General features: G+C 38.2%; 1 protein-coding gene across 4 annotated transcripts in view; it reads right to left on the reverse strand.

Annotated features, from left to right (window-relative positions):
- The window catches only part of ENPP3 (ectonucleotide pyrophosphatase/phosphodiesterase 3), a 72201-nt gene that overhangs the window by 32435 nt on the left and 13828 nt on the right, over positions 1–25938 (reverse strand). For 3 of the 4 annotated variants that reach the window (XM_048225955.2, XM_044386336.3, XM_026504808.4), the window contains 10 exons: positions 23484–23544; positions 18990–19087; positions 12223–12302; positions 8750–8869; positions 8152–8261; positions 6845–6910; positions 6063–6135; positions 3241–3349; positions 2075–2203; positions 1539–1570 (listed from right to left, as the gene is read on the reverse strand). In XM_048225955.2, the coding sequence (XP_048081912.1) occupies positions 1539–1570; positions 2075–2203; positions 3241–3349; positions 6063–6135; positions 6845–6910; positions 8152–8261; positions 8750–8869; positions 12223–12302; positions 18990–19087; positions 23484–23544 (878 nt within the window). The remainder of the gene's footprint in view (positions 1–1538; positions 1571–2074; positions 2204–3240; positions 3350–6062; positions 6136–6844; positions 6911–8151; positions 8262–8749; positions 8870–12222; positions 12303–18989; positions 19088–23483; positions 23545–25938) is intronic. The other variant, XM_044386334.3, reaches the window with a different exon arrangement.

A 25938-nucleotide genomic window follows, 5' to 3' on the forward strand; every position in this document is an offset into this window, starting at 1 on the left:
CGCCTCCCATCAGCATGAACGCACTGCCTGCAAGCCCTTCGCCAGCGGGGGTAAGACTGCCTCCCAAGTGCACCCAAGATCACGTATCAGAAGGTGTAAGAGAGGGGCGCCTGGGTGGCTCAGTCGTTAAGCGTCTGCCTTCAGCTCAGGCGTGATCCTGGGCGTTCTGGGATGGAGCCCCACATCAGGCTCCTCCGCTGGGAGCCTGCTTCTTCCTCTCCCACTCCCCCTGCTTGTGCTCCCTCTCTCGTTGGCTCTCTCTCTCTGTGTCAAATATATAAAATCTTTAAAAAAAAAAGGTGTAAGAGAAAAAGGGAGTGATTAAGACTCTAAACTGCTGCTCTAATGGTCATTTCAAAAATTTTTAAATAGATTTTATTTATTTATTTGACAGAGAGACAGAGCAGAGGGAGCAACAGGAGAGGGAGAAGCAGACTCTCTGCTGAGCAGGGAGGGATCCCAGCATGGGTCCTGATCCCAGGACCCTGGGATCATGACCTGAGCCAAAGGCAGACACTAAACCGACTGAGCCACCCACACTCCCCTCTAATGGTCATTTCTACATCAGACGTGCGGTGGGTCCCAGGGTACAGTAACATTCTTCACCCTGCGTTTTTCTCACCTTCAGTCATTCATATTGCATCCTAACATTTTTTACTATAATTGCATGCCACCTATACTTAAATAATTGAGCCCCATCCCAAGCAATGATAAACTCATGAATCTCATATAATAGATAATATACTTGGGAATATACCTTAAATACAGAATCATGAAAACTACAACTACGAACATGTCAGGTCTCTCTAGGAGGGGTGAGCTCCACTTTGAAAACCCCAGATGGCCTTAAGCTACGTATCTAGAATTTATCCTGCCCCTTTACTCACGACCTGGAATGTGGGAACCAATCAAAAGCAGTTGCAATTATACTTCAAAGGTAAGGAGATCATTTTTCTGACGTGGATGAAGAGATCGGTAAGAGTTCATGATTCACTATTTTCTGACATTAAGTCATGCAAAACATGGGACAGGCAATGCAGCTTGAGGCGCACCGGCATGGCCCTTCCGCATGGGACGTCAGCCCACTCAGTGAAAACCAGGAGTCCCCCAGACTAATCTCCTGTAGGGGTGGCGACTGCAAATGGAAACACCTAAGATAAAAGCAACTGATATGTAGAGGCGCCTCGGTGGCTCAGTCAGTTAAGTGCCTGCTTCCGGCTTGGGTCCTGATCCCAGGGTCCTGGAATCACCCAGGTCAGGCTCCCAGCTCAGCGGGGAGTCTGCTTCTCCTCCCTCTGCTGCTCATCCTGCTTGTGCTCTCAATCTCTCTCTCTCCCTCTCTCTCCCTCTGTCAAATAAGTAAATAAAATCTTAAAACAAAACAACCGATACGCATGTAAAATAATGTCAACAGAGGGTTTCAAAAACAAATGACAAGTGCCCTGGGCTCGGAAATATAGAATATAAATTCCTTCCAACCCAGATTTTAAGGACATTATATTACCTTACATATATGTATTAGGACACTGTATACTTACGCTGAGGTTCCTAACAATTTCTTCAGAATTAACTGTTTCAAAAGACAAAAAAATGAATCAGATTACAAAGGTGAACAACTCAGATGAATCTGACATCTACATTTATTAATGACTATGATCTGGTAAGATTAAATAAGAATTTATTTTAAGAAAAGAACTATTTTAGAATTTAAGAATGTATTTTAACCTAACAATTAAGTAGAATATATTAAATCTTAATATTTTATGTAAGTAGAATATATGTTAACCTAACAAGTAGAATATATTAATTTTATTTATATTAATGCTTTGTTTTAATTAGTATATTATTAATATTAATAGGATTAGAATGTTTTAATCCAACAATATTAAATATTACCATAGACTTTATAGACTGATTATATTAAACAAGGAAGGGGATTTCTCCTTTGCTTCTTTGTAGTCTTCCCAAGAAGCTGGAAGAGGGGGACTGGCAGTCTCTACATACCCAGAATCAGGAAGTACGGTTATTCACTTTCGATTTTACCTTTTTTTCACATAGGCATCTTCATACTTACAACTATAAAAGTCATGAGGTATATTACGAGCCCTGATACGAGGGGCAGGCCCTTCATACATGTAGAAGTTTATTCGAGGAAAATAATTAGTCATATACTCCACCTTGTCACAGTAAGTCTGATCCATTCCTGAATTAAAAAAAAAATCCGCTGAATATATATATAGATAGTAACAATCAGTTGTCTTTGATCATGTCAAATAGGAGATATTCTGGGTTACAGATCTCAAGTTTCACTGACCACCTGCACAATTTACCCTATGATTTCACTCTAAATGGCAGACCTTGAAAATCCTGACAGTGGAGAAGGGTCATGTTTATAAGAGAATAAACAAGAATCATAAACAGATCATTTGTTCAACAGAAATCAACTAACTTCAAAGAAGAAAATCCTCTAGAGAAAGTTAATATCGCAAACATGTTATTTAAATTTATCTAAGCAGTATCATCCTTCAAAAAAGGTTTCCGTAGTTAAAACTTTACTAAAGATTCTTCAGACTACACATAACTTTTTATTTTCATATTTGTTCCTAAATTTATTTTGTTTTTAAAATTTCTTTTAACACAATGCACATTAAAATGATTCCCTTTAATTTTAAAACAGTAGGACAATGTGTTAAGAAAACATTTTAGGAATTTTTAAAATAAGTAGTTCTGCTTCTCATTATTTTGATGTCCTAAAATATGAACGAAAGTTCTGTAGACATAGTCCTTCGCCTCCTCTCCTCCACGCCTGGTTCCTTCACAGCCTTTGGAGCTTAGCTTGACTAACCTAGAGAGGATTACCCTCATCTGGAAGAGGCCCATTTCTGCTTAATGTACGTCCAAACACCCCGTATCTAGGAAAGTATCTGACATTGAACAGGCATTCAAAAAATATTTGATTGAACAACAATCCAACCATATCCCTGTTAAGTACTATTAACTCCATTTTTACAGAAAAATAAGTTTATGGATGGATTTTTCAGAATGAATGGTAGAATAAACCAGAAATTTTAGTTGTAGTCCTCTGTTCATCACAGCCTACCACAAAACTTGTTCCTTGCTCATTCAAGAGCTACTAGGTCTGGAAGTACAGACTTTAAAATATCACTATCCTTTTTGCATACTCCTTGAAGTGGTAATACATAATCAATGATAAAATATGATTTAAAAAGGAAAGTATACCATGGTCGGCCAAAAGGATTATATTGACACAGTTGTGTAAGTTCCGCTGTTTTAGGCCTTCCATCAACATTCCAAAAGCCTTATCTACCAACTGTAAGGCTTGAATTACCTGAGGGGGAACAAGAAACAGGAGTTAAGATTGTCTTCATGAATTAAAATTTTAAGTAATGAAATCACTACCTAAGGGAGTAAAAACTGAATACATTTCCTTCTCTGAAATTTCTGGATTTTGAAGTACCACGTGTATCAAATACCAATTCCCTAAATTTCTATAGACAAATAAAAAAAATTAAACCATGTTTTCAACAAAGGAAGATAGACTACTAGCCAATAAATATCTGAGAAAAACGTTCAACCTCCACAATGTTATTCAGCTGCAAAGGCTTTCATGATAATGCCCAGTGTTGGGGAGGGAAGGTCACGGACACCCCTATAGAAGTCTGCGTGGTTACACGCGTGCTGGGGGATCACGTGACAATGCCTAACTGCAGAGTTAAAAAGGCTATAGGCTACCCTATAACCTAACAGCTAACTTCTGGGCATTTGTCCTCATAAACACTTATAGTACAAATGGAGATTTATACTGAAGGCTAGTTATCGCTACATTCATTAATTCATTAATTCATTCTTTCATTCATTATTTCAATACAAGTAAACATAAATATGCCATATCCTTAAGAAGGCATACTTACATACTTAACGAACATTTTGAAATCTGTTTTAAAGAAGCATGGCATGGGGAACGGCTCCCAATACAATGCTAAACATAAAAGATGAAAGCCAAACTGTGTATGCACCCATACATTGTTTGTAGTCCTGATTTCATATTTTAAAAGAGTTCATTTTTTGGAGAGAGAGAGAGTAGCGGGAGGGGCAGAGGGAGAAGAGAAGCAGACTCCCTGCTGAGCCGGGAGCCCAATACAAAGCTTGATCCCAGGGCCCTGGGATTGGGATCATGACCTGAGCCAAAGGCAAGTGCCTAAGGGTTGCCACTACCCTAGTTCGAAACACAGTGATCTCTTTTCTAACCCATTCCTCTCACACAGTAAAACTGATCCTTAAATACACGTACATCTGATCGTGTCACTTCCCTGATTAAAGTGCCTCAGGGCTGCCATTACATATTACATGGCCAACAAGGACCTGCATGAGTTGGTGTCTGCCTGCTTCTCTAGGCTTCCTTTTAGCCCTCACCTCTGGGCCACTGCGCTCCAGATGTGTGTGGGACATAGTCTTCACACAGCATTCCAGCAGCGCCTGGCACAGAGGTGTACACGAGAAGAGTAACTGCTATTATTATTCTTAACTCTTATCATGCGGTCCATTCGTCTAACCATCTGTCCGTTTGCCTGTCTGCTCATTTGTCCATTTTGTGCATTCCTCTACCTGCTCAGCTCCTCCCTCAGCCAGGTCATTGATGACCTTTTTTCTTTTTTATTATTCAGAGAACTTTCTAACCACCCCAGTCCCCACTCCACCGCAGACTAGGTCAGGACCTCCTTAACCACCTCTCAGGGCACCTTGATCTTTTCCTTTGCAGCACCTTTCAAAATGATACTTAAAGTTTATTTGGAGGCCAAACTAGAGCACTTAATAGAAGAAAAAGATATGGTGCCTAATATAAGTCAGCAGTGGGTGTCAGGCAAATGCAGATTATAGTGTCCCCTCTCAAACAATCGTATCGAATATGGATAGGAATTAAAAAAGAGGGGCACCTGGGTGGTTCAGTTGGTTGAGTTTTCAACTCTTGATTTTGGCTCTGGTCATGATCTCAGGGTGGTGAGATCAAGCCCTGTGTCAGGCTCTGTGCTCATGGGGGAATCTGCTTGAGATTCTCTCTGTTCCTCTCGCTCCACCCCTCCCCTCCCCACCTCGTGCGCGCTCAAAAAAAAAAAAAAGAAGTGGTGAATATACTTCAGATAGTTCCTATGCCACTTACCCTTAAAATAGCCTGATTAAATGTTAAATTCTGGGATATAGTCAAAAGCGGTGTTGGAATGTGAAGGACAAAAGGGTTAAAAGTGGTAGGATTTGAGCGGGGCTTTGTGTAAGGAATCATTTTGGTTTAATGGGAAAAAGGTAAGAAGGGGGCTTCTGGTAAACCACAAAGTTGGGATGCCAGGATAAATATGCTTGTATTCCAACAGAAGACAACTGTGAAATCAGTTTCCATGAGGAAGGAAAATGCCATCCTCATGGAGGCCTTCCCAGCTTTACATTATGTCCAGGACGATAGAGGCTTCCATGGACTTCAGAAGACAGATGACTTCTTTATTTTTTCTTAAGTAGCATTTAAGTCCTATCTTTCTGTAGTAAAAATGTAACATAACGGTTTAGATAATAACAAAACTCATATTTAAAAGGGGACTTCAATGATAATAGCGGCCCAGGAGGAGAGGAAGAACTCTGCCCAAGGCAGGAGCATATTAAGTCAGATTATAAGGATCTTATGAATGGAACAAAGTGCACGAAGAGACCGCGGACAGTCCACCACTGACGTGCAGGTGACCCCGCTTGGACAGAGCTACGTTAACGTGCCGAACCGGCATGCAGTAGCTGCCTGGCTGCGCCCACCGTGTGAAATCACACAGCTGCATCTAAGTCCCCCGCAAATGTCTGTCAAAGGAATCAAGTTGTAGTTAGTAAAGCAGGTATCTTCATTTAGGCTTTAAATTATTTTGTGGTTTAATAAGGTAGACCGTTCACTATTTTAATGTCTTCAGGCTCACATCAAATACATTTTATGTAGTGGGAGTTCAGGAATATTTTATGTTGGAGGTTAGAGCTAGATGATCTTGCATTTTGTTCAATCGAACACTTACTTCACCACTGACCGGCCCGCTATTATGTCCTGCAGAATCAGGTTCTTCCACGTAGATGGTGTAGAAAGCAGGTCTAGGGGTAAAATGGAAACAGAGAAAGACATCATCAACTTGGAATACACCTGCTGGTTGGATTTGGGAAAACTATAGGTTTAGAACTTGGTGGCAGTTTCCTTCTTTTCCTCTGGCCCCCTTCTCTTCATCCAAGCCCAGTGGTTCTGCTTGGCCCCAGCACAGAGCTTCCCCGAACAGGAAGGAAGATAGATGTTCCTGGGTGTGGAGTGGCTCTAACTCTGTTAGGAACTCTGCCTTGCTCTTACTGCTGAGTCCTCTCTTGCTGTGCCCAGTCCTTTCTATCTCCCAGTCTCTGACTTGGGGCTCACTCTTTGGTCTGCCATTCTCGTTCTGTGAATGTCTGGTTTCTAGTGACCTGTTGCTCTCTTGCAGGATGCTCTGACTCCAGGCGGCTGCCAGGGCCTTGCTCCCACACCTCGGGCTCAGTGAGTCTGTGCTCAAAACAAAGTTTCAGATCCGCTCTGCATTCTGCCTCTAGGCTGTATCTGGTTCTGCGGTACTGGCCTCTACTCTCTGGTACTGGCTCTATCTCTATCGCCCCCTAGCGCCCGTGACATTCTCAAGAGCAAATCATTCTTAAAATTTTCTTAAAAAAAAAAGAAACGCCAACTTTCTTTCAGAAATGGTCATTTACAATTAAGAGATAATTTCATTTTAGACCCACTAATATCCCAGTGTGCCCGCACTTTTCTGATACTAGATAAAACCTTTCAGCTTTGGGCAGGTCCAGCCATTTTAACAATGTGGAGATCCTTTCTTCATATGGGATACTGCTGTAAAGAAAAGAAAAAATAATTTTCAAAAATTAATCAAATCAAAAATAATCCCATTATATTCCTACTCAGGAAGACAGGTTGATATTTGTAGATATCCATTTTGTGTTCATATGTGATCAGAATACTGAAGGGGATTTAGTATTACTCAAAGGGATTCCTGTTTTCACTACTTAGAAATAGATGTCTCAATATAAATTAAATGTATATTATTTTCTTTCCTTCTTAACCTCCCCTCCTTCAATTTTTCCCCCACCTGAAATAAAAGACCACTAATTATGATCCATTCATTTGAGTTTTATTTCATTCATTTATACATTTATGTTATATTGAGCACCTATTTCTACACACTATTAGTTATTTTAAATAAAATTTATCAGTGGGCAAACCAAAGATGCCTTCCTTTCTAGAGATGATATTCCAGTGAAGACAATGAACAATAAACAATAGATCTGATACATAAATACATTATCAGTATATCACAAGGTGACAAATACTATGGAGAAAGACAGACTAGAACACAGTAAGGGCATGTGAGAGCAGGGTGGGCATGGTTTGGAATTTGAAATCTTTGTTTGGTCAGGCTAAGAAAATATTAGGAAAATAATTTTTAAGCAACAGCCTGAAGGGGGTGAGGGAGCGGGTTGTGCAGATACATGGAGACAGTTATCTCAAGCAGAGGGAACAACCCACCCAAATGCCCTACACAGGGCAAGCCAGGTGGGTTAAGGTCCATCCAGGAGGTGAGAACCTGGTGGAGTAGTGGGAGAGGAGGTCTGAGACACAGGGGGGTGGTGAGGGTCATATGGACAGGGCCTTGCAGGCTTCTGTGCATGGGACAGGGAGCCATGGAAGTTTTTGGTGCAAAGAAGTGTCGTAACTGGACTTGTTTTTTTAAGTTACCCTTCTGGAATAGATAGATTAAAAACAGATGACAGGAAATAAGAATAGAAGCAGGGAGATGTGTCAAGAGGCAAGGGCAGTAACAGGCAAAGGATGATGATAGCTGCAACCACAGCAGTCATGCTGGAAATTCCAAGTTCTCAGACTGCGTGTATTTTGAATTAGAGCCACAAGCTTTTACTGACAGACCAGATGAGGGTTGAGAGAGAGGAATCAATGATTTCTTCAAGATTTTTTATCCAAACAACCAGAAAAGCAGAATTACTATCAAGATTAAGACCAAAACCATCCCGATCAGGCCTGTGTAGGTGGGATCATCTCTGCAAGCCCTTCACTACCTGTCATAATTCATATATATGGAAGGAAAGGAGCCGTTGATAGCCACGTCTGACCCAGGCCAAAAGAAGCTACCAGCTTTTAAACCTTGATACATTGCTGTCAGCCAGATCTAGAAGAAGAGAAAATTTAGGATAAGTGAAGAGAATAATTAGCTTGGGTAGACTTACAGGAATGGTGACATTTTTTAGAAACCACACAATATTAACAGCTGCAAAATTTAATTACCCAGGGATCTAGCTCGAAAATCAAAAACATAGTAAGCTAGTAAGAAAGATCTTTTTTTTTTTCAAATTGGTAAAATTGTACAGTTCCTCCTTCCTTTTAAAGAATCAGAATGAGGGGAAAAAGTAACAGAAAATCCTTCTGAGAAGTTTCTACATTAATATGTTTAGAATACTCAGCAGGTTTCAACAGAAGGCAAGTTAGGTGAACAATCATAAATATTTAGAAGATTTAAGTTGTAAGTGGTGAAACACCTTCCCAACACCCTCCACCCTTAGAAATTAGAAAGATAATGTAAAACTGGAGAGAAGAGTGATCCACTAACACACCGAAAAAAGGAGATTATTTTGGGGTCACATTTAGAATGCTACATACTGGTTGCCCTTGCCACCAAGCGGGATTATTTTTCTCCTTGGATGAAAGTGAAAAGTTCCTGTTGAGGTTTACATCATACATATTATTGTCAATGATGCCATGGGATTCTGGATATAATCCCTAAAATGATATATAATTTCAAAAAAGGTTTAGAATAAAATAATATATCAATAAAACACAGTTAAGTTGAAATAGCATAAAATCTATAACTCATATCTTGGAAAGATGTCATATGCCTTTCAAAATAAAACCTTTGGGTTAAACCCAAATACCAAATACATACATACATGTATATATGTATATACATAGGTGTAGGTGTAAGTGTAGGTATAGGGGTAGGTGTTAAGTATAGGTATTTATATACATGTGTAGGTATTCTGGCTCTACCATAGTCTAGAGCAGCAAATGAATGACTTTGGCAGATGGCTTGTGCTGATGGTGTTAATATAACTTGTATATGATTAATTACTGTTAGTTTAAGTTTCCTATATTATAATGATCGGCCACTGGTTACGTTTGCCGAAAATTGTAAGAAATATACTACTAGGAAACTTTTTCAAGTATCAAATATCTTGGGTAAAGGGGTTCAAGTGTGTTACCAGCACTTTAGAAGGGAGCCTGCCTCGTCTGTAACCATCTTCCCTTCCACTCATCAATCAACCCAATCATTCCTTCAATCTGATCACATATTTACTCTATACATTTCATTGAAAGCCTATGATATGCCATGCATTTGTAACTAATTTTAGGTAGATTTAGAGTCATTACATCAGAATATTTCTATGTATATGAATATGGACACACGTATGTATATACAGTAAATTAACAGCACTTATGTATATAACCCTTTATTTATACATACATATGCTATATATGTGTTATATACATAATGTACGTATATTTATGTATACGTAATTCTTTTTTTATTGAAGTATAGTTGACATACAATGTTACAGCAGTTTCAGGTGTACAACACAGAGATCTGACAATTCTAGACATTAACCTATGCTCACCATGGTTAAGCGTAGTTGCCATCTGTCACCATACAACATAATGACCTTATTGTTGACTATATTCCTTATGCTCTACCCTTCATCCCTGTGACTCATTTATTTTATAACTGGAAGTTTGTATCTCTTAATCCCCTTCACTTATTTTGTTGATCCCCCCAACTCCCTTCCCTCTGGCAATCACCAGTTTGTCCTCTGTATTTATGATTTTGTTTGTTATTTTGGTTTTTGCTGGTTAGTTTGTTCATTTGTTTTGGTTTTAGATTCCACATATAAGTAAAATCATAGGCTATTTGTCTTTCTCTGTCTGACTTACTTCACTTTAGCATAACACCCTGTAGGTCCATCCATGTTGTCACAAATGGCAAGATATAATTCTTTTTTATAGATGAGTAATAGTCCGTATATGCCATCTACAATGGAATACTACTCAGCCATCAAAAAGAATATCTTGCCATTTGCAATGACATGGATGGAACTAGAGGGTATTTTGCTAAGAGAAATAATTCAATCAAGGAAAGACAGTTATCATACGATTTCACTCATACGTGGAATTTAAGAAACAAAACAGAGAATAGAGGAAGGGAGGAAAAAATAAAACAAGACAAAATCAGAGAGTGAGACAAACCATAAAAGATTCTTAATCATAGGAAACAAACTGAGGGTTGCTGGAGGGGAGGGAGGTGGGGGGATGGGGTAATTGGGTGATGGGCATTAAGGAGGGCACTTGATGTAATGAGCACTGAGTGTTATATACAACTGATGAATCACTGAACTCTGCCCCTAAAGCTAGTAATACTCTAAATGTTAATTGAGTTTAAATTAAAAAAATGAAAAAGAATTCCATATATACCACATCTTCTTTATACATTCATCTATCAACGGACAGTGAAAATGCTTCTATAACTTGGCTGTTGTGAATAATACCGCAATAAACATAGGGTGTATGTCTTTTCAATTTAGTGCTTTCACTTTCTTTCTTTTTCTTTCTGGATCATATGGTATTTCTATTTTTAATTGTTTGAAGGAATTCCGTATTGTTTTCCACTGTGGTTGCACCTATCTACGTTCCTACCAACAGTGCATCTTTCTTTTTTCCTCCACACCCTCGCCACCACTTGTTATTTCTTGTCTTTTTGATGCTAGCCGTTCTGACAGGTGTAAGGTGATATCTCATTGTAGTTTTTATTTGTGTTTCCCTATTGCCTGTGATAATTATGTTCTATAAAGTTGCTGCAAGCACTGATTCAGTGAATACTGAACCGCTACTCCTCGGGAAAATACAGGGATAGGTTCCTGCAAGCCTCTAGTCACAACATTTTTGTCTGCTGATCAATACATAATCTTGTTTTTGTCTGTTTCTGTTTAAAGATATCTCACGTAACCTAGGTTGTTGTTTGGCTATAACTCGGGCCTGAATCAAGCTTATCTAACACACATGTATCTTCTCTATGAGGGACATCATGGCAATCCTGCTTTTTGGAATACTAGACAGCACTTGGCACTACGCTTGAGGGCTATTTTAAGCAGCGATTTAAAAATCATCAACAAAAAGCACAAACGTGAAAAATATGATACTGGATAGGCAGTAGACTGTGGAAACAACATTTGTTTACTGTATGAGAGCTACAACATGAACAGCAGAGTGTCACCTTGGTAGACCTCAGGTGGGAATATGTGAGCGGTGCAATTTTAGTATTTAGGAAAATCTGCAAGTATATATATGTATACACATATGTGTATGTGTGTATGTATACACACCCAAGCATACATGCGTACATTACATATTACTTACGAGTTACAATTTAAATGTTATAGTTACTGTTTCCCAGTAATAAAAGAACAAGTTCAAAGTTGCAAAGACACAATACCCTTTGGTAACAAAGGCTGAGGTGAAGGACTCCTTAGTATGTGTTCTAAATCTATAAATGTTACATAAATCTTATTTTGAGTTCAAATTGGTCATTTCACTTATGTCTTACCATACATGACAATTCACTTGGTTTATTTGTTTTATCTAAAGCGATCTAGCCAGAATGAATTTATTTAAAACAGATGGCTTTGTCAAGTTACAGACAACGAAAAGATTAGGAAAACAAGAAATTTCCTACATCAAAGTGGCTGTCCTCACACATAGCCTACCATAGCTGACTTTCAGGTAAGTGGAGGCAACTCCAAAGATCAAAGGAGAACGGTGTTTCTCACATCCAAGAAGCTACCCTGGCCTCTCGCACAGATGAATTAGCCTACTGCTGGGACATTCATCAGACTTCACACCACAGAGCACTGGACTGGCCTCGCAATGAGGTGCTACTTCCTAGCCTGAATTAAGCCATGAACTGTCACCACGTGTGCCTGTGAAATGTGTGGCATGGAGCTCAGTGTGGCCGTGCCTCAGCGTGTCCGTGGTGACCAGTTGCCTGTCTATGGCCTGTCGGTCTTGCCACTGGGCCAAGCACTTACCGTGACAATAGTGTAATGATTTGGGAAGGTTTTGGTTGGATAGACAGCTCTCATGTATTTCGAATGAATTCCACAAGTTTCTGCAACAAAGCAAAGTGAGAAATTAAGAAGCCCCAGCACCCACAAAACCGCCCCTACTTCCCGTGGCAGTGGCAGCAGCCCCCCGGACCCAGGCAGCCCACAGTCCCAGAGGCGAGGACCTGGGCTGCTTGGCAGGGGCAAAGCAGACCTTGACTGCCATCAACAGTGGGGAACTCCGACCACCACCATACTGGAGGGACTCCAATTCAAAAGATCCCTAGAGCTACCATTTGGTTTGAAGCAAGGGATCCATCATATTGTTCAGAGGCACCACCTCCCTCTCCTAAATCAGGCTGAGAAGGAACCAGCCAGCTTTTACCTCCTCCTGGTTATTTTTTCTTTCCCACCCCATGTTATTTTTTATCTCCCCTCTCACCCCTACCTTTGAAGCCATTTTATGAACTGTCACGTGTCACCTGCACCTCCAGTAAAAACAACAACAGGCTTTCCCCATGGGGGAAAAATTTGAGTTTATTTTATAAATAAAAACTTAAACATAACATTTTCCAGAGAAATAAAAAAGTAACTAAAGAGTGGATTAAAGATGGAAAGAGGTTGAAATTCTGATGCCTACAATTTCTCCATCCCAAGGAATGTCATTTTTTTGTAGAGAAGTGAGCCAAATCAAGGGTCTACATTTTTCTGTAAAGGACAGATAAATATGTTCAGCTTTGTAAATCCATACAGTCTGTTATAATGGCTCAACTCAGCTATTGAGGCCCAAAAACATCCGCAGGTGCTACGTGAACAAATGAGCATGGCTGTCCTCCAATAAAAATTTATGAAAATTGAAATTTGAATTTCATGTAATTTGTACATGTCACAAAATATTCTTTTCCCCCCAACCATTTAAGAATATAAAACAATTCTTAGCATTTAGCAGGACACAGAAAAACAGTTTTGACCATGGGTCACAGCTTGCTGACCCCTCAGCTAAGCATACCCTAAATTATACATTGCCATCAACTTTGTTTTTGCTGCTCCCCTCTTCCTGACCCCGGTCATTAGGATGAGAATGTCTAGATCACATTTGCATCTCAGCTAATAGTTCTTGTATGACAGTATCCAATATAAAAAAAGTCAACACAACTATCTAGAAAACTGAAAAGGAATTCGACTTGTATCAGAGCATACGCCCATGTCATGTAGTAACACAAAACGAGCTAACTTTACTACTTATTATTTTCAGTATAGTTTTCAACTGGATCACTGCAGTTTCCTGTGATCTGTTTTCCACAAAGCATGGCGTTAATTTTGCTCTCAAATGTCCTGTTGTTTTCGGTCTGTGCAATGACCCCGCAGAAGGAGGTCAGAACCACTGCAGCATTGCCGCTCCCTCTGCAACAGTGAAATGCGAGAAATTTTCCATACCCAAGTCCTGTCAACTCAAATTCTAAAACAAAGCTTCATCATTATCAATTCTATTTAGGTGAAAACAAAAAGCAAAAATGATTGTTGTCCAGAAAGTAACAAAGTTTGGAGCTAGAAATAATGTTTGCTCAACTAGGCTTGGAGTTGGTCCAATACGCAGTGTTTCCAATATGACCTGGGGATTACCTCCTTCAGAACCTTTTTGGGCTCCATATCAAGTTTACTGAACAGGACTCTGGTAGGAATGGAGGGGTAGGTGGAAGGTGAAGAAAAGGAAGTTCAATCAATCAATCAATCAATAAATAAATAAAATCTACATTTGTGGCAAGCATCCCTAGTGGTTCTGTTGTACCTAAGGTTGAGGCCTGCCCTGCGATTTCAGTCCTAAGTATAATTGAAGATTAAAATAACCTTCTTTTCTTTTAGTTAATACTACCAATAAAGAAATCTCATTCTCAATCATAGAAAGATACATTTCTTACTGTTACAAAGTCATATGATAAGAAAATAAAATGAGATCCAATTCATTATACAATGAAAAGAATTTAAGTAGGAGAAAAAACATACAAAATAAACAAATATAAAGTCAGTTTCTGTTTTTATTTCCTTTAAACATGGGTAATGTAATTAAATTCTTAAATGCCTAGAGGCACTGAGTATAAAATAAAATATAAACTAAGCTACTGGTAATGGAAGAACATGACACCTCCCTATTGCGAATGTCCCAAGCAGGACACACCTGCTGATTATCCATGACTCAGGCTACCATTTGGATCACCTGCCTTTGAACCACAGCTGTTGTAGAACAGCTCACAGAAAGCAAAATCTTCTACCATTGTTTCTCCCAGAATTTAATAATCTAAATTAAAACTAAAAAGAATCATTCTGGAAGGACACACAATAAACCGGTAAGAGTAGTTGCTCCTGCAGAGATGAGATCAGGGCAAGAGTTTTATTGTTTGTGGGTTGGTTGTAGTTATTCTATTAGATACATATTTTCCGCTACTATTTACATTTTAATATTGTTTTAAAAATATTATTGTTTATATAATTTACTCCTTAAAAAAAATTTTAAAAGGGAAGTACCAGCCAAAAAAATCTGAAAATATAAATGGAATAAACACATACTCCGAGTAACTACAAACTATAAGGAGGAGCAGAAAACGAAATGGATGAGTAGGTGGAACAGCCGAGAGAAGCAGCAAAAGCAGTGAGGATGCACGCGTATAGCAACAAACACCTACATTTAAAAAAACCTTCAAATAAACAACCTAACTTTACACCTCGAGGAACTTGAAAAGAACAAACGAAACCCAAAGTTAGTAGAAGGAAACCATAAAGATTACAGCAGACATAAATAAAATAAAGAATAGAAAAATAATTTTTAAAATCATGAAAATTAAACTTGGTTTTTGAAAAGATAAAATTAACAAAACTTTAGCTAGACTACACCTTTCCAGAGAAAATCCTAGGATTAGAAGTCTTCACTGCTGAATTCTATCAAATATTTTAAGAATTAATGCTATCATTCTTAAACTCTTCCAAAACATTGAAAACACTTCCAAACTCATTTTACGAGGACAGCATGACCTGATATCAAAGTCAAAGACACTACAAGAAAAGGAAACTGTAGGACAATATCCGTGATGAACACAGATGCAAAAATCTTAATATGATGCACCACATTAATATAATACGGGATAAAAATCACATGATCATATCTCAACAGATGCATGAAAAGCATGTGATAAAATTCAATACCCTTTCACGATAAAAACTGTCAGCAAACCAGAAGTGAAGGGATATTACTTCAACGTAATAAATGCCATATGTGGAAAGCCCACAGCTAACATCATTCCCACAACGAAAAACCAAGCTTTTCCAGTAGATGCTGGACCCTTTCAAACACCATAAAAAATAACTAACTCAAAATGAACTAAAGACTCAAATATAAAGCCTGAAACTGTAAAAGTCTTAGAAGAAAAGAGGAGGAAAGATTCATGACATTGGTTTTAGTAATGATTTCATGAATATGATACCAAAAGCATAATAAGCAACAAAAGCAAAAATAGACTAGTGGGACTGTATCAAACTAAAAAGCTTCTGTGCGACAGAGGAAACCATCAACAGAAACAACATGGAATGGAAGAAAATGTTTACAAGCCGTGTATCTGGTAAGGAATTGATTTCTAAAATATATAATGAACTCTTACAACTCTAGAAAAGAAAAACTAAAAACCCACTGAAAATTTTGCTAAGGACTTGAATAGACATTTCTCTGAAGAAGACCTACAAACAACCAACACGTGTAAGAAAAGATGATCAGGAATGCCTGGGTGGCTCAGTTGGTTAAGCATCTGCCTTTGGCTCAGGGTTCTGGGATCGAGTCCTTCATCAGGCTCCTTGCTCAGCAGGAAGCCTGCTTCTCCCTCTGCCTGCTTGCCCTGCTTGTGCGCTCGCTCTGTCTCTCTCTGACAAAAAAAGAAACAGAATCTTAAAAAAAAACAAAAAGATGATCAATGTCACTAAATCAGGAAAATGCAAATCAAAACCACAATGAGTTATCACTGCACACCTGTTAGAATGGCTATTGTCAGAAACACGAAAGGCGAGTGCTGGCAAGGGCACAGAGAAATTGCAACTTTTGTATGCGGATGGTGAGAATACAAAATAGTACAGCCACTGTAGAAAACAGTATGGAGGTTCCTCAAATAGTTAAAAATACAACTATCCTATGATCCAGCAATCCCACTTCCAGATGTTTATCCAAAAGAACTGAGATCAAGATCTTGAAGAGATATTAACACTCCCATATTCAGTGTAACACTATGCACAACAGCCAAGATGTAGGGAAAAAACCTCAATGTCCACTGACAGATAAATGCATGTTTTAAGTTATGGAACTTGATTCAGCCTTAAAAAAAAAAAAGGAAATTCTACAATATGCAACCCTATGGATGAACCTCGAAGACATTAAATGAAACAAGCCTGTCACAGAAAGACAAATACTGCATGATTCCACTTATCTGAGACATCTAAAAGATTCAAACTCATAGAAGCAAAGAATAGAATGGTGGTTGCTAGGGTCTGTGGGGAGGAGAAAGTGGAGAGTTGCTAATCAATGGGTATAAAATTTCATTTACATGAGATGAATGAAGTCTAGAGATCAGCTGTACAACACTGGGCCTACAGATAACAGTATTACATTATATACTTAAAAGTCTATTAAGTGGTTAGGTCTCATGTTAAGTGTTCTTCCCACAATAAAATTAAAGAGGAGGAGGAGGAGGTGAAGGGGGCAGACAGCAAATGGCGTCTGCTGTGGAGAATTTAAGAGTTCTATTATTCATGAATGTAAACCTTGCTAACTCTAATCTTCAAAACTCTGCAAACGTTGCCTGTCAGATACACCTGTTCTACTAGTCTTATTCTGTCCCCAGTTTCTCGCCCAACTTTCCAGGAAACCTGACTTGAAGTTCAAGCCAAATCACCTCTATCTTACCGGACAGTTTCCTGTTCTTGGGGATGACCCCTTTTTTTCTGTTCCCACCCACACTCAGGCAAGACAATGACCTCACCTGCTCACTAGAGTTGAGTCTGAGCCCTTTTAACCATCACAGATATGACTCATGGTGCTGTGGTATTAATTCATGCTCGGTTTCCATGACCACTGTCACTGTCACCCAACCCAGAGGGCTTGATGGGACAATGGAGATGGGGTTCTAGACTTCCTTAACGTGATGCCTGTTGTCATAAACCTCCCTCAAGCCTACCATTCCCAGGACATCCTAATCCTAAATCTTATCACATCTACTCTTAATCGGGTCTCCTGAAAGCTAACATCCCATTTTGCCTTGGTAGCTCTAGTTAGTGATGTTTATACCTTAAAGGATCAAAACCTTGTCTGCGTGACTTAAAAAATACATATTAAACCTTAGAAAGGGAACACTCTCCAAGGCCCAGTATTTTTCACTGGTGTCATTTCCAACCCTGAGTGGGATGAGCAAATCAAATAATGCCACTTCAGAAGGGGTTCAGCTCAGCCTGGTTAGCTAAATTCTCTTTGGATAGAGAATTTGATATCCAGATTATCAAGGAAAATGCAGATAAGGAAACAGAAACTGTGGGAGGTGTTCATTAACTTTCAGGGCTGAAGCAACTCAGCGTTTCAATGGCAAATCCCGAATTAGGAGCCAGTTCTGTCAGAACCCCAGACTCTCGATGTTTTTGCTAAGGATCTGCCTCAGAGAGCAAGAGAAAAGCTGAAGCGACAAAGCACCTTGTGTTAGAGGGGGAAGCAGTCCATCACGGGATTTTAGAGCTGGAATGAACAGTAGAAATCATTAGAGCTAATCCTCTCATTCTACAAGTGAGGAAACTGAGACCAAAACAAAGGAATGGCTTGTGTCAAACAGCTATTTTTTAGTTATCTGGAGAAAAATAAAAACAGGACACCGGAAAAATTGTTGATAAACTTGGGGGACCTTGGAGCCAAACGAAGGCCTGGCAGAAGGGGGAAGAAAGAAAGAATTGTGGGGCAGTGAAGACTATAGACCCGGGAGCCGACCCTCTGGCTCTAACCATACTCTGATACTTCTTGGCTCTGCCTCCTTAGGCACTTAATTTCTCTTTATTAATAACCTTATAAAATCGTATGAGGGCCGAGTATCCTGAATAGAAGTGTAACATCCTGATTAAGATGACAATAAAACCAGTACTTGTAATAGCGGCTAAAAATCATTCCGTGTGTACTTGCAGAATGCCCATCAGGTAGGAAGGGACGATTTTACAACTCAAGAGAATGGGTACCAGCAGGTGAAGTCAGCTTGCCCGCAGTCTCAGATCGCTACGAGGCTGTGGAGCCAGGTTCCCGGCAGCTGACTTCCAGAACCAGACACAGATACTGGACTTCTGCCTCCTGGAGCACTGGTTATGTGTCGGCTCTGTTCTGCCACTCAGGCTCCTTCAGGCTCCTGTCCCCGCTGGTCACATTCTTCTTGCTAAGACCCAGCACCCAAGTCTGACAAACACCACTATGGGGACAGTGTATGTGAAGAGATTTTCTTAGGATGGAAGTTATGTTCAAATACAAAACAAATCACAATAAACAAACAAAAAGATAAACGTGCTACAAAATAAGGAGAAGCTAACAAGTATGAAAATAGATACCATGAGTGATAAATTCCTCAGGATCTTCGGAGGACCTGGGAGAAGGCAAACGACTAATATGGAAGGTCAGGAAGGAAGGTACCCATCTACAGACTGGTGAACTAGTGTCCTTATCCATTGTGTGCCTGAGGCTGTGCAAGACTTACTCAGTTTATTAATATTAGGTATGAGGGTGTCCCATGTCTGCAAATATTCAGCTCTAAATCCATCCATGGAAAACAAAATAACTGGTGGCAGTTCAAATCTGAAAATGGAAAATAAAATATTAGTCTATTATTTTGATTGTAAAAAAAAATAAAGACAATTTTCTGTACTACTTACAATTCTCTAAATTAGAAAATGCTTAGAAGGTACAGTAAGAAAACAATCCTGGGTCATTTTTTTTTTCTTTTTAAAAATTGTTATCTCTTGGGGCACCCAAGTGGCTCAGTCGGTTAAGTGGCTGCCTTCGGCTCAGGTTGTGATCCCCGGAGTCCCAGGATCAAGCCCTGCATCCGGCTCCCTGCTCAACAGAGTCTGCTTCTCCCTTTGACCCTCCCCCCTTCTTGTGCTCTCGGGTTCTCTCTCTCAAATAAATAGAATCTTCTAGAAAAATTTAAAAAATAAAATAAAAATTGTTATCTCCCTTAAGAATCAGTACTTGCGGTATGTAAGGAACCCCTAATTAGCATATTAGTAATGTTAGCAGGTCAGTAATCCCTTAGCTTCAGTCTTTAGTAGCTATTGAACTCTAAGCAGTTACTCGACCTCTCATAACTCAGTCCCAACCCACTCACCTAATACTTTGGAATCACTATCACAGAACATTAGTATCATTGCCCTACCTCAAATATATTTAGTATTTTACAGTAATGAGTATATATGGAGCTAATTAACTGCAGTTTTTCAGAGGTCAGCAGCATGTGAGCAGAGCATTAACAAAACATCCCCAGAAATGGGGCTGTTAACTGCAGACCTTTCATGGACCTGACTTTGCTGAAGAGTCAAGAGCAATGATTACTGAATATGAGGCTCAAACTCAAAAATTGTAAAGGTTAATTCTTCTACTGTATTTTGGATATAATTATGATATGAAATTTAGGAACTCTATAGCTTATGAGGTTTTTTATTATGCTAAAGTTTACCCTTTCAGTTCTTTATTCTTTTTTTTTTAAGATTTTATTTATTTGACAGAGATAGAGACAGCCAGTGAGGAGGGAACACAAGCAGGGGGAATGGGAGAGGAAGAAGCAGGCTCATAGCAGAGGAGCCTGATGTGGGGCTCGATCCCACAACTCCGGAATCACGCCCTGAGCCGAAGGCAGACGCTTAACCGCTGCGCCACCCAGGCGCCCCTCGGTTCTTTATTCTAATCTCACTATGTTAATATTAACATCAAACACATTACAATGTTTTTAATATTTTAATATTTTAATCTTTTAAATTTAAGTTAAAGTGACAGAAGGTAACTCTCAGGGTATAGCCAAAGACTGTCTTTTCTTTGTTCAATTTTTTTCACTTTAAAAATTTTACTTGTATATATTTTATATACACATGCCCACACACATTTCATAGATGTATAGTTTGATAAATGTTTCCTAACTTCCTAACTGAACTCCACCCAGATCAAGAAACAGAATACCAGCACACTAGAATTCTCCCTTCCGGCTCCTTTCCACTCAACAGCCCCTGCAAACCACACCCCCACCAAGGGTAAGAAGTAGCTTGACCTCAAACAGAGATACGTTGTAACTGATTTTATATTTACATGCAAACATAATCCAACAGTTTGTATTCTGTTGTGCCTGGCTTCTTTTACTGAACCTTAGGTTTGAGGTTAATCCATACTGTTACATGTAGTTGTAGATCATTCATTCTCATGGCTGTCTTGCAGTCCAGTGAATGAATAAACCACAAGTTAATCATTCTACTGTTGCTGGGCATTTAGGTAATTTCCACTTTGGAGCTATTATGAATAGCAGCTATAAACACCAACATTTGTTTTAAATTCCAAATATACCGCATGCAACTGAGTATGTGAAGCTCTGTGCTCAAGGAGCTTCACATTGAAATATTTAAGCAGGGGGTATGCAGTGGCTGGTGATGGACACTGGGGAGAGTATGTGTTGTGGTGAGTGCTGGGTGTTACATACCTGTACCCCTGAAACAAATACATTATACGTTAATTTTTTAAAAATTGAAAAAAATAGTGCAACCCCCTAATGCTAGGTGAGGAAACATGCCTTTTATCCCTTATTCTGTAATACATCTGGTGCAAGTTTTTGCTCATAAAATATTTCTTCAATAAATAAATAGATAAGTGATGTTAGAAAAAAAAATTGAAAAAAATAAATTTTTAAGCAAAAACACACTTTTTCAAGAAAATTGCTTAGAGTATTCCTTAAAAATTCTGACGAATACTCAATATTATTATGGAGAAAGTTCTGAATGCTAATACAAACTATTTTTTTAAAAGATTTATTTGTTTATTTTAGAGAGAGCATGAGAATTCATGTGAACAGGGGGAGGGGCAAAGGGAGAGAGAGAAAGAATCTCAAGCAGACTCCCCGCTGAGCATGGAGACTGATGTGGGGTTCACCCACTATCCATGAGAGCATGACCAGAGCTGAAATCAAGAGTCTGATGATTAACCGACTGAGCCACCCAGACACCCCTAATATAAACTATTAATAAGAAAAATAACTTCTGTGTTTTTCAAGGTGCTGAGTAAAGCTAGAAAAATATCAGCCTGGCCATCTAATTCCATATTGTAAAAGAAACTGTTGAGGAGAGTCCAGAGGACAAGTCTATTTGGTTTCCCATAATACACAGTTATTGTAGTGTAATTCATTTAACAAATATTTGACTCAGACATTATGCTAGGTATTGAAAATAAAGGCATGAAGGAATTAAAGCCCTAATCTAGGGGATGAAACTGAGAAGTAAACAGGAGTGGTTGAGGGGTAGATTTGATTATAGGATGCTATTCAACTACGTAGGGGATGTCAGATTTGATGTTTGTAAGGTAAGAGCAGACATGTGTACTTGGACCTAAAGAACAAATAGAAATAATATGAAAAGAGAATGGGACCAATGTGTTAATCAAAAAAAAAATGGGTGTGTGTGTGTGTGTGTGTGTATACATATGTGTGTACATACACACACACATACACACACACACACACACACGCTGTGCAACAGCCCATGTGAGAGATGTGGTAAATACATGCAATAATATTTATGAGTCTCAAAATCATTGGATTAAGAGAAAAGACACAAGGGAACATATGGGATGATTGCATTTGTATGAAATTCTACAACAGGAATCTATGGTGATAGAAATAAGCACATGAGATGTCTTTCTGGGGTGATGGAAATATTCTTTATCTTGGAAATAATCTGTATCTCTGGGTTACATGGGCTTCTGAATTTCCAAATCTCATTATACTGTACATATAAATGTGAGCATTTCAATATATGCAGATCATACCTCAAAAGAAAAATAAAATGGAAAATTAGGATTGTTTTAACTACCATATATAGAAAACTCATCAAGAAGTTCAAGTGGTGCATTGCAATTTGCATTGGAAATACTTATTCTTCATAAATTCATTAGCATAAGGCTGTTAAAACTTTTATATTCAAATATCCCATCCAAATAACCTTGCAGCTTAAAAACAAGGTCAAACGTTTACCTATGGGATCAAGATGTTGACTTCTCACATGAAATCTTCTGAACTTGGCATTATTATTATTATTATTATTATTATTATTATAACTACTACAATTTTATAGATGAAGCTTAGAGAATTGACTAGAGCAAATATACTCAAGTATCCTTTTTATTCTACATTTTTTGCTCTTCCACCCAGAAGGCACTGAACAGGGCAGCTGGATCTGAGGATTGGGGTAAACCAAAGTAGCATGGTACAAAAACAGACATTTTCCACACACATTCTTTAAATAAAATAATGCAACCTAAAAATGACTCCACCAATTCTTCCTACAGCCAGATATTCCATTTTTCTTCTACCTCACCATCTTCCTTCCACTGTTTGGGCCAGAAGAATGAAGTCAGTGAAGGGCAGAAGGGGCAACTGGAGGGGAAATTCACCCTGACTAGGAGGTGACGTGGGGCATGCTTCCAGGGCTGGGAAAGGTCCAATAGCAGCCATTATAAATATGTGGAAGAGAGGCTTGAGAGGGGTGGGATGAGGTGTTTCACCTCATGCGTTCATCACTCATGTACACATGATAAAGTTCTCCTCATCCACTTTTCCTTGTAAGGCCTTCCATGGACAAACTTCTATCCCTTTCTTCAGTAACTGTAAATTCAAAGTTCCAGGATGTTCATAGGAATGAGTTCTGGCTAGAGTAATTCAGATCTAAATCCTAGTCCTGACCAGAGGACCTTGAAAATGCTAGTATTTAATACTTCAACCATTTTTTTAAGTCATTGTTTTAAGACATGAATGTAAAAAATTAATTAAAAATGCTTTGCAAATAATGACATGAACAGAAGTCTGAGTTTGAAGCCACCAAGAATCCTAATTGTTGGTTAAGTGTACTGTTTTAAAACATAAGTAAAGCCGAGGAAATGCCACCCTGCTTCTCAGCTACATTCCATGTAAAAGGAGGATAAAAACTCCCCGTAGTCTCACCCTTCTGGACACTGAGACTGCTGGGCTGTGCCACACTCTTCTTTCACCCATGAGGTTTCTCCTGAAAAACAAGATCAAAATCTTTAGACAGCTGTACCACAGAAAAGAGAAACAAATGTTCAATGAACATGATCTTTCCAAACTACTTCATTCATGTTATTCCAATGACTAAACTCTTCCAGAACATGTTAAGTGCTATTCCACATGTTGAAAAGATCAGTGTTTTCCCAGAGATTTGGACAGATTGAATACCAAGAAGCTCATCTTTACCAAGAAAAACAAAGGTGATTCTTTTAGCTGGAAAGAGACAACTAGAAAAAAAAAAAGAGTTTAATAAATATAGATATACCATCTAAAGAAAAGATAAAAGAAATCATTGTCGGGGGGCAGATGCGGCCAATGAGAATAATTGATTTCAACTGGGAAAAATGAAACATAGAAAGTTTTAACTTAACTAAGAAAATTTTACTTTATGAATGTTTCTGTTTATAGAACATTCCAGCTAACTAATGAAGTAGAAATGATAGAGTATAAGTACCATCACTTGTATCCCTTGATGGATATAGGCAATGATCATCAATGGCCAACATCCCAGAAAAAGCGACAAGCAGACAAGATGTGCCTCTTGATGGAAGGAACACCACCATCTTTGGAGTATGCTTGCAAAATAAATAAATACATTGCACCTGGATCTTAACAGTCCTCTAATTCTAACTCCCAATTTTCGGGAAATGCAGGCAATGACAAACTGCTTAAGTCACAGAGGATACAATCTGCAAAACAGATGGGAAAACTCTGCAGGACAAAGGCCCCATTTCTCCTACATGTAAATTACAAGGGGGTAAAAAAACAAAGAGAAACTATTTTTAAAGGACTCGAAGTATATAGCAGCCACTTGTAATGTGTGGAATCTTTTTGGATCCTACTTCAAACAATCTTTTTAAAAAAATGCTATGAAACAAGCAGAAAATTTAGAACACTGGATATTTGATGACAATAAACGACAGTTGAAGTTTTTAGATATATTAACGGTATTGTAATTTTGTTAAATATTTACATTTTTAGATACATCCTGAAAATATTTACAGATGAATGATATTAATTCTAGGATTTGCTTAGAAATAATCTAAAATTTGGGGAGAGAAGTTGGGGTGAATAAAGAGTATTTTCTTAAGGAAAAAAATCTAAAACTTGGAAATAAGCAAAAGGGGGATTGATCACTAAGCTTCATTTTAATGTCATGCTGGGCATTATCTAAAAAGCACACCTATTATCTAATTACCTAGGAGTATATACCCTTATCTAGCTTATTCCTTACCATTCATCTTACAGAGTAACAGTAACAGTTCATTGGTAGAAAAGTAATAGCAACATACGTGATTCTTGCCTGATAGCAAAGAAACTGTCATGCAGAAATGCAAATCCTTTCTGTCCCACCAGAATTTACACTATAATTTCATTCTAACGTTCTTTCAGTCATATATATACTTAGTCTCTTCATTCTCTTTGAGCCAGATGGACATTCCAGGAGGTTATCTCATGAATGACCTAATTACTCTTTGACATGTTCACGTTACATTTCTATGAGAGTTATGTTTTTATCTTTTTGAAAATTATACTTTGTCAAGAGGAGACAAGACTGGCCATGAGCTGACAGCTGCTGAAGCTAGGTGCTGGACATATAGGGAAATCACCATACAATTCTCTTTTATATACGTTAGAAATGTATCATAAAGCTTTTAAAATTTTAAATTTAAATTGTAGGAGAATAGCTGGTTTCTTGTACAAAAATTATTCAAATGCCTTCAAACTACGGCTTGAAGATTTAATTTTGGCAAAAATCATGAAACATCTTTAAATGAAGTGTTGAATCCTTAGAGAAAACATTTACATTTATTTGGAAAAATAAACTGAAATGATAAAATTAACTTCAAAGTACCCAGTTAGCAGTGGTGATAAATGTCAACACTGCTTATAATAATTACTGTTCTATTAAATTTCAGCAGTGCTGTGCAATGAATTTAGTGGGAAAATTTACCATATGACCTGAGGATCAGTCTTCACATAAAAAGTTAAGAGTTATATATTTGAGGGAGAAGGTGGGAAAATAGAGGTCAGAGGCAATGTGTCAGTGAACCTACAGAAATAAGCAAACAAGAAATTGCTTTCATGGATTTAGTAGAATTTTTAATGATTCAATATTAAATGTCAAACAATAATTATTTGAAAAAGAAGTTACCATTTCAGGCATTTATTTTTCTTTTTTGATAGCTCTTATTAGTTGATTTTCAATTATATTTTGTAATAAAAATTAATTCACCCATTAGTGTGAAATCTATTTTCTACTAAGAGATTATAGTTTTTACAAAAAAATCAGAATTCAACCTAATCTCTTTTTGGCCTAGAAATATTAAAAGTATAAGTTAGTTACCTTTATTGGGTGTGGCATTATGAA

This window comes from Ursus arctos, unplaced genomic scaffold, assembly GCF_023065955.2.
Source record: "Ursus arctos isolate Adak ecotype North America unplaced genomic scaffold, UrsArc2.0 scaffold_13, whole genome shotgun sequence".
Taxonomy (NCBI): Eukaryota; Metazoa; Chordata; class Mammalia; order Carnivora; family Ursidae; genus Ursus; species Ursus arctos.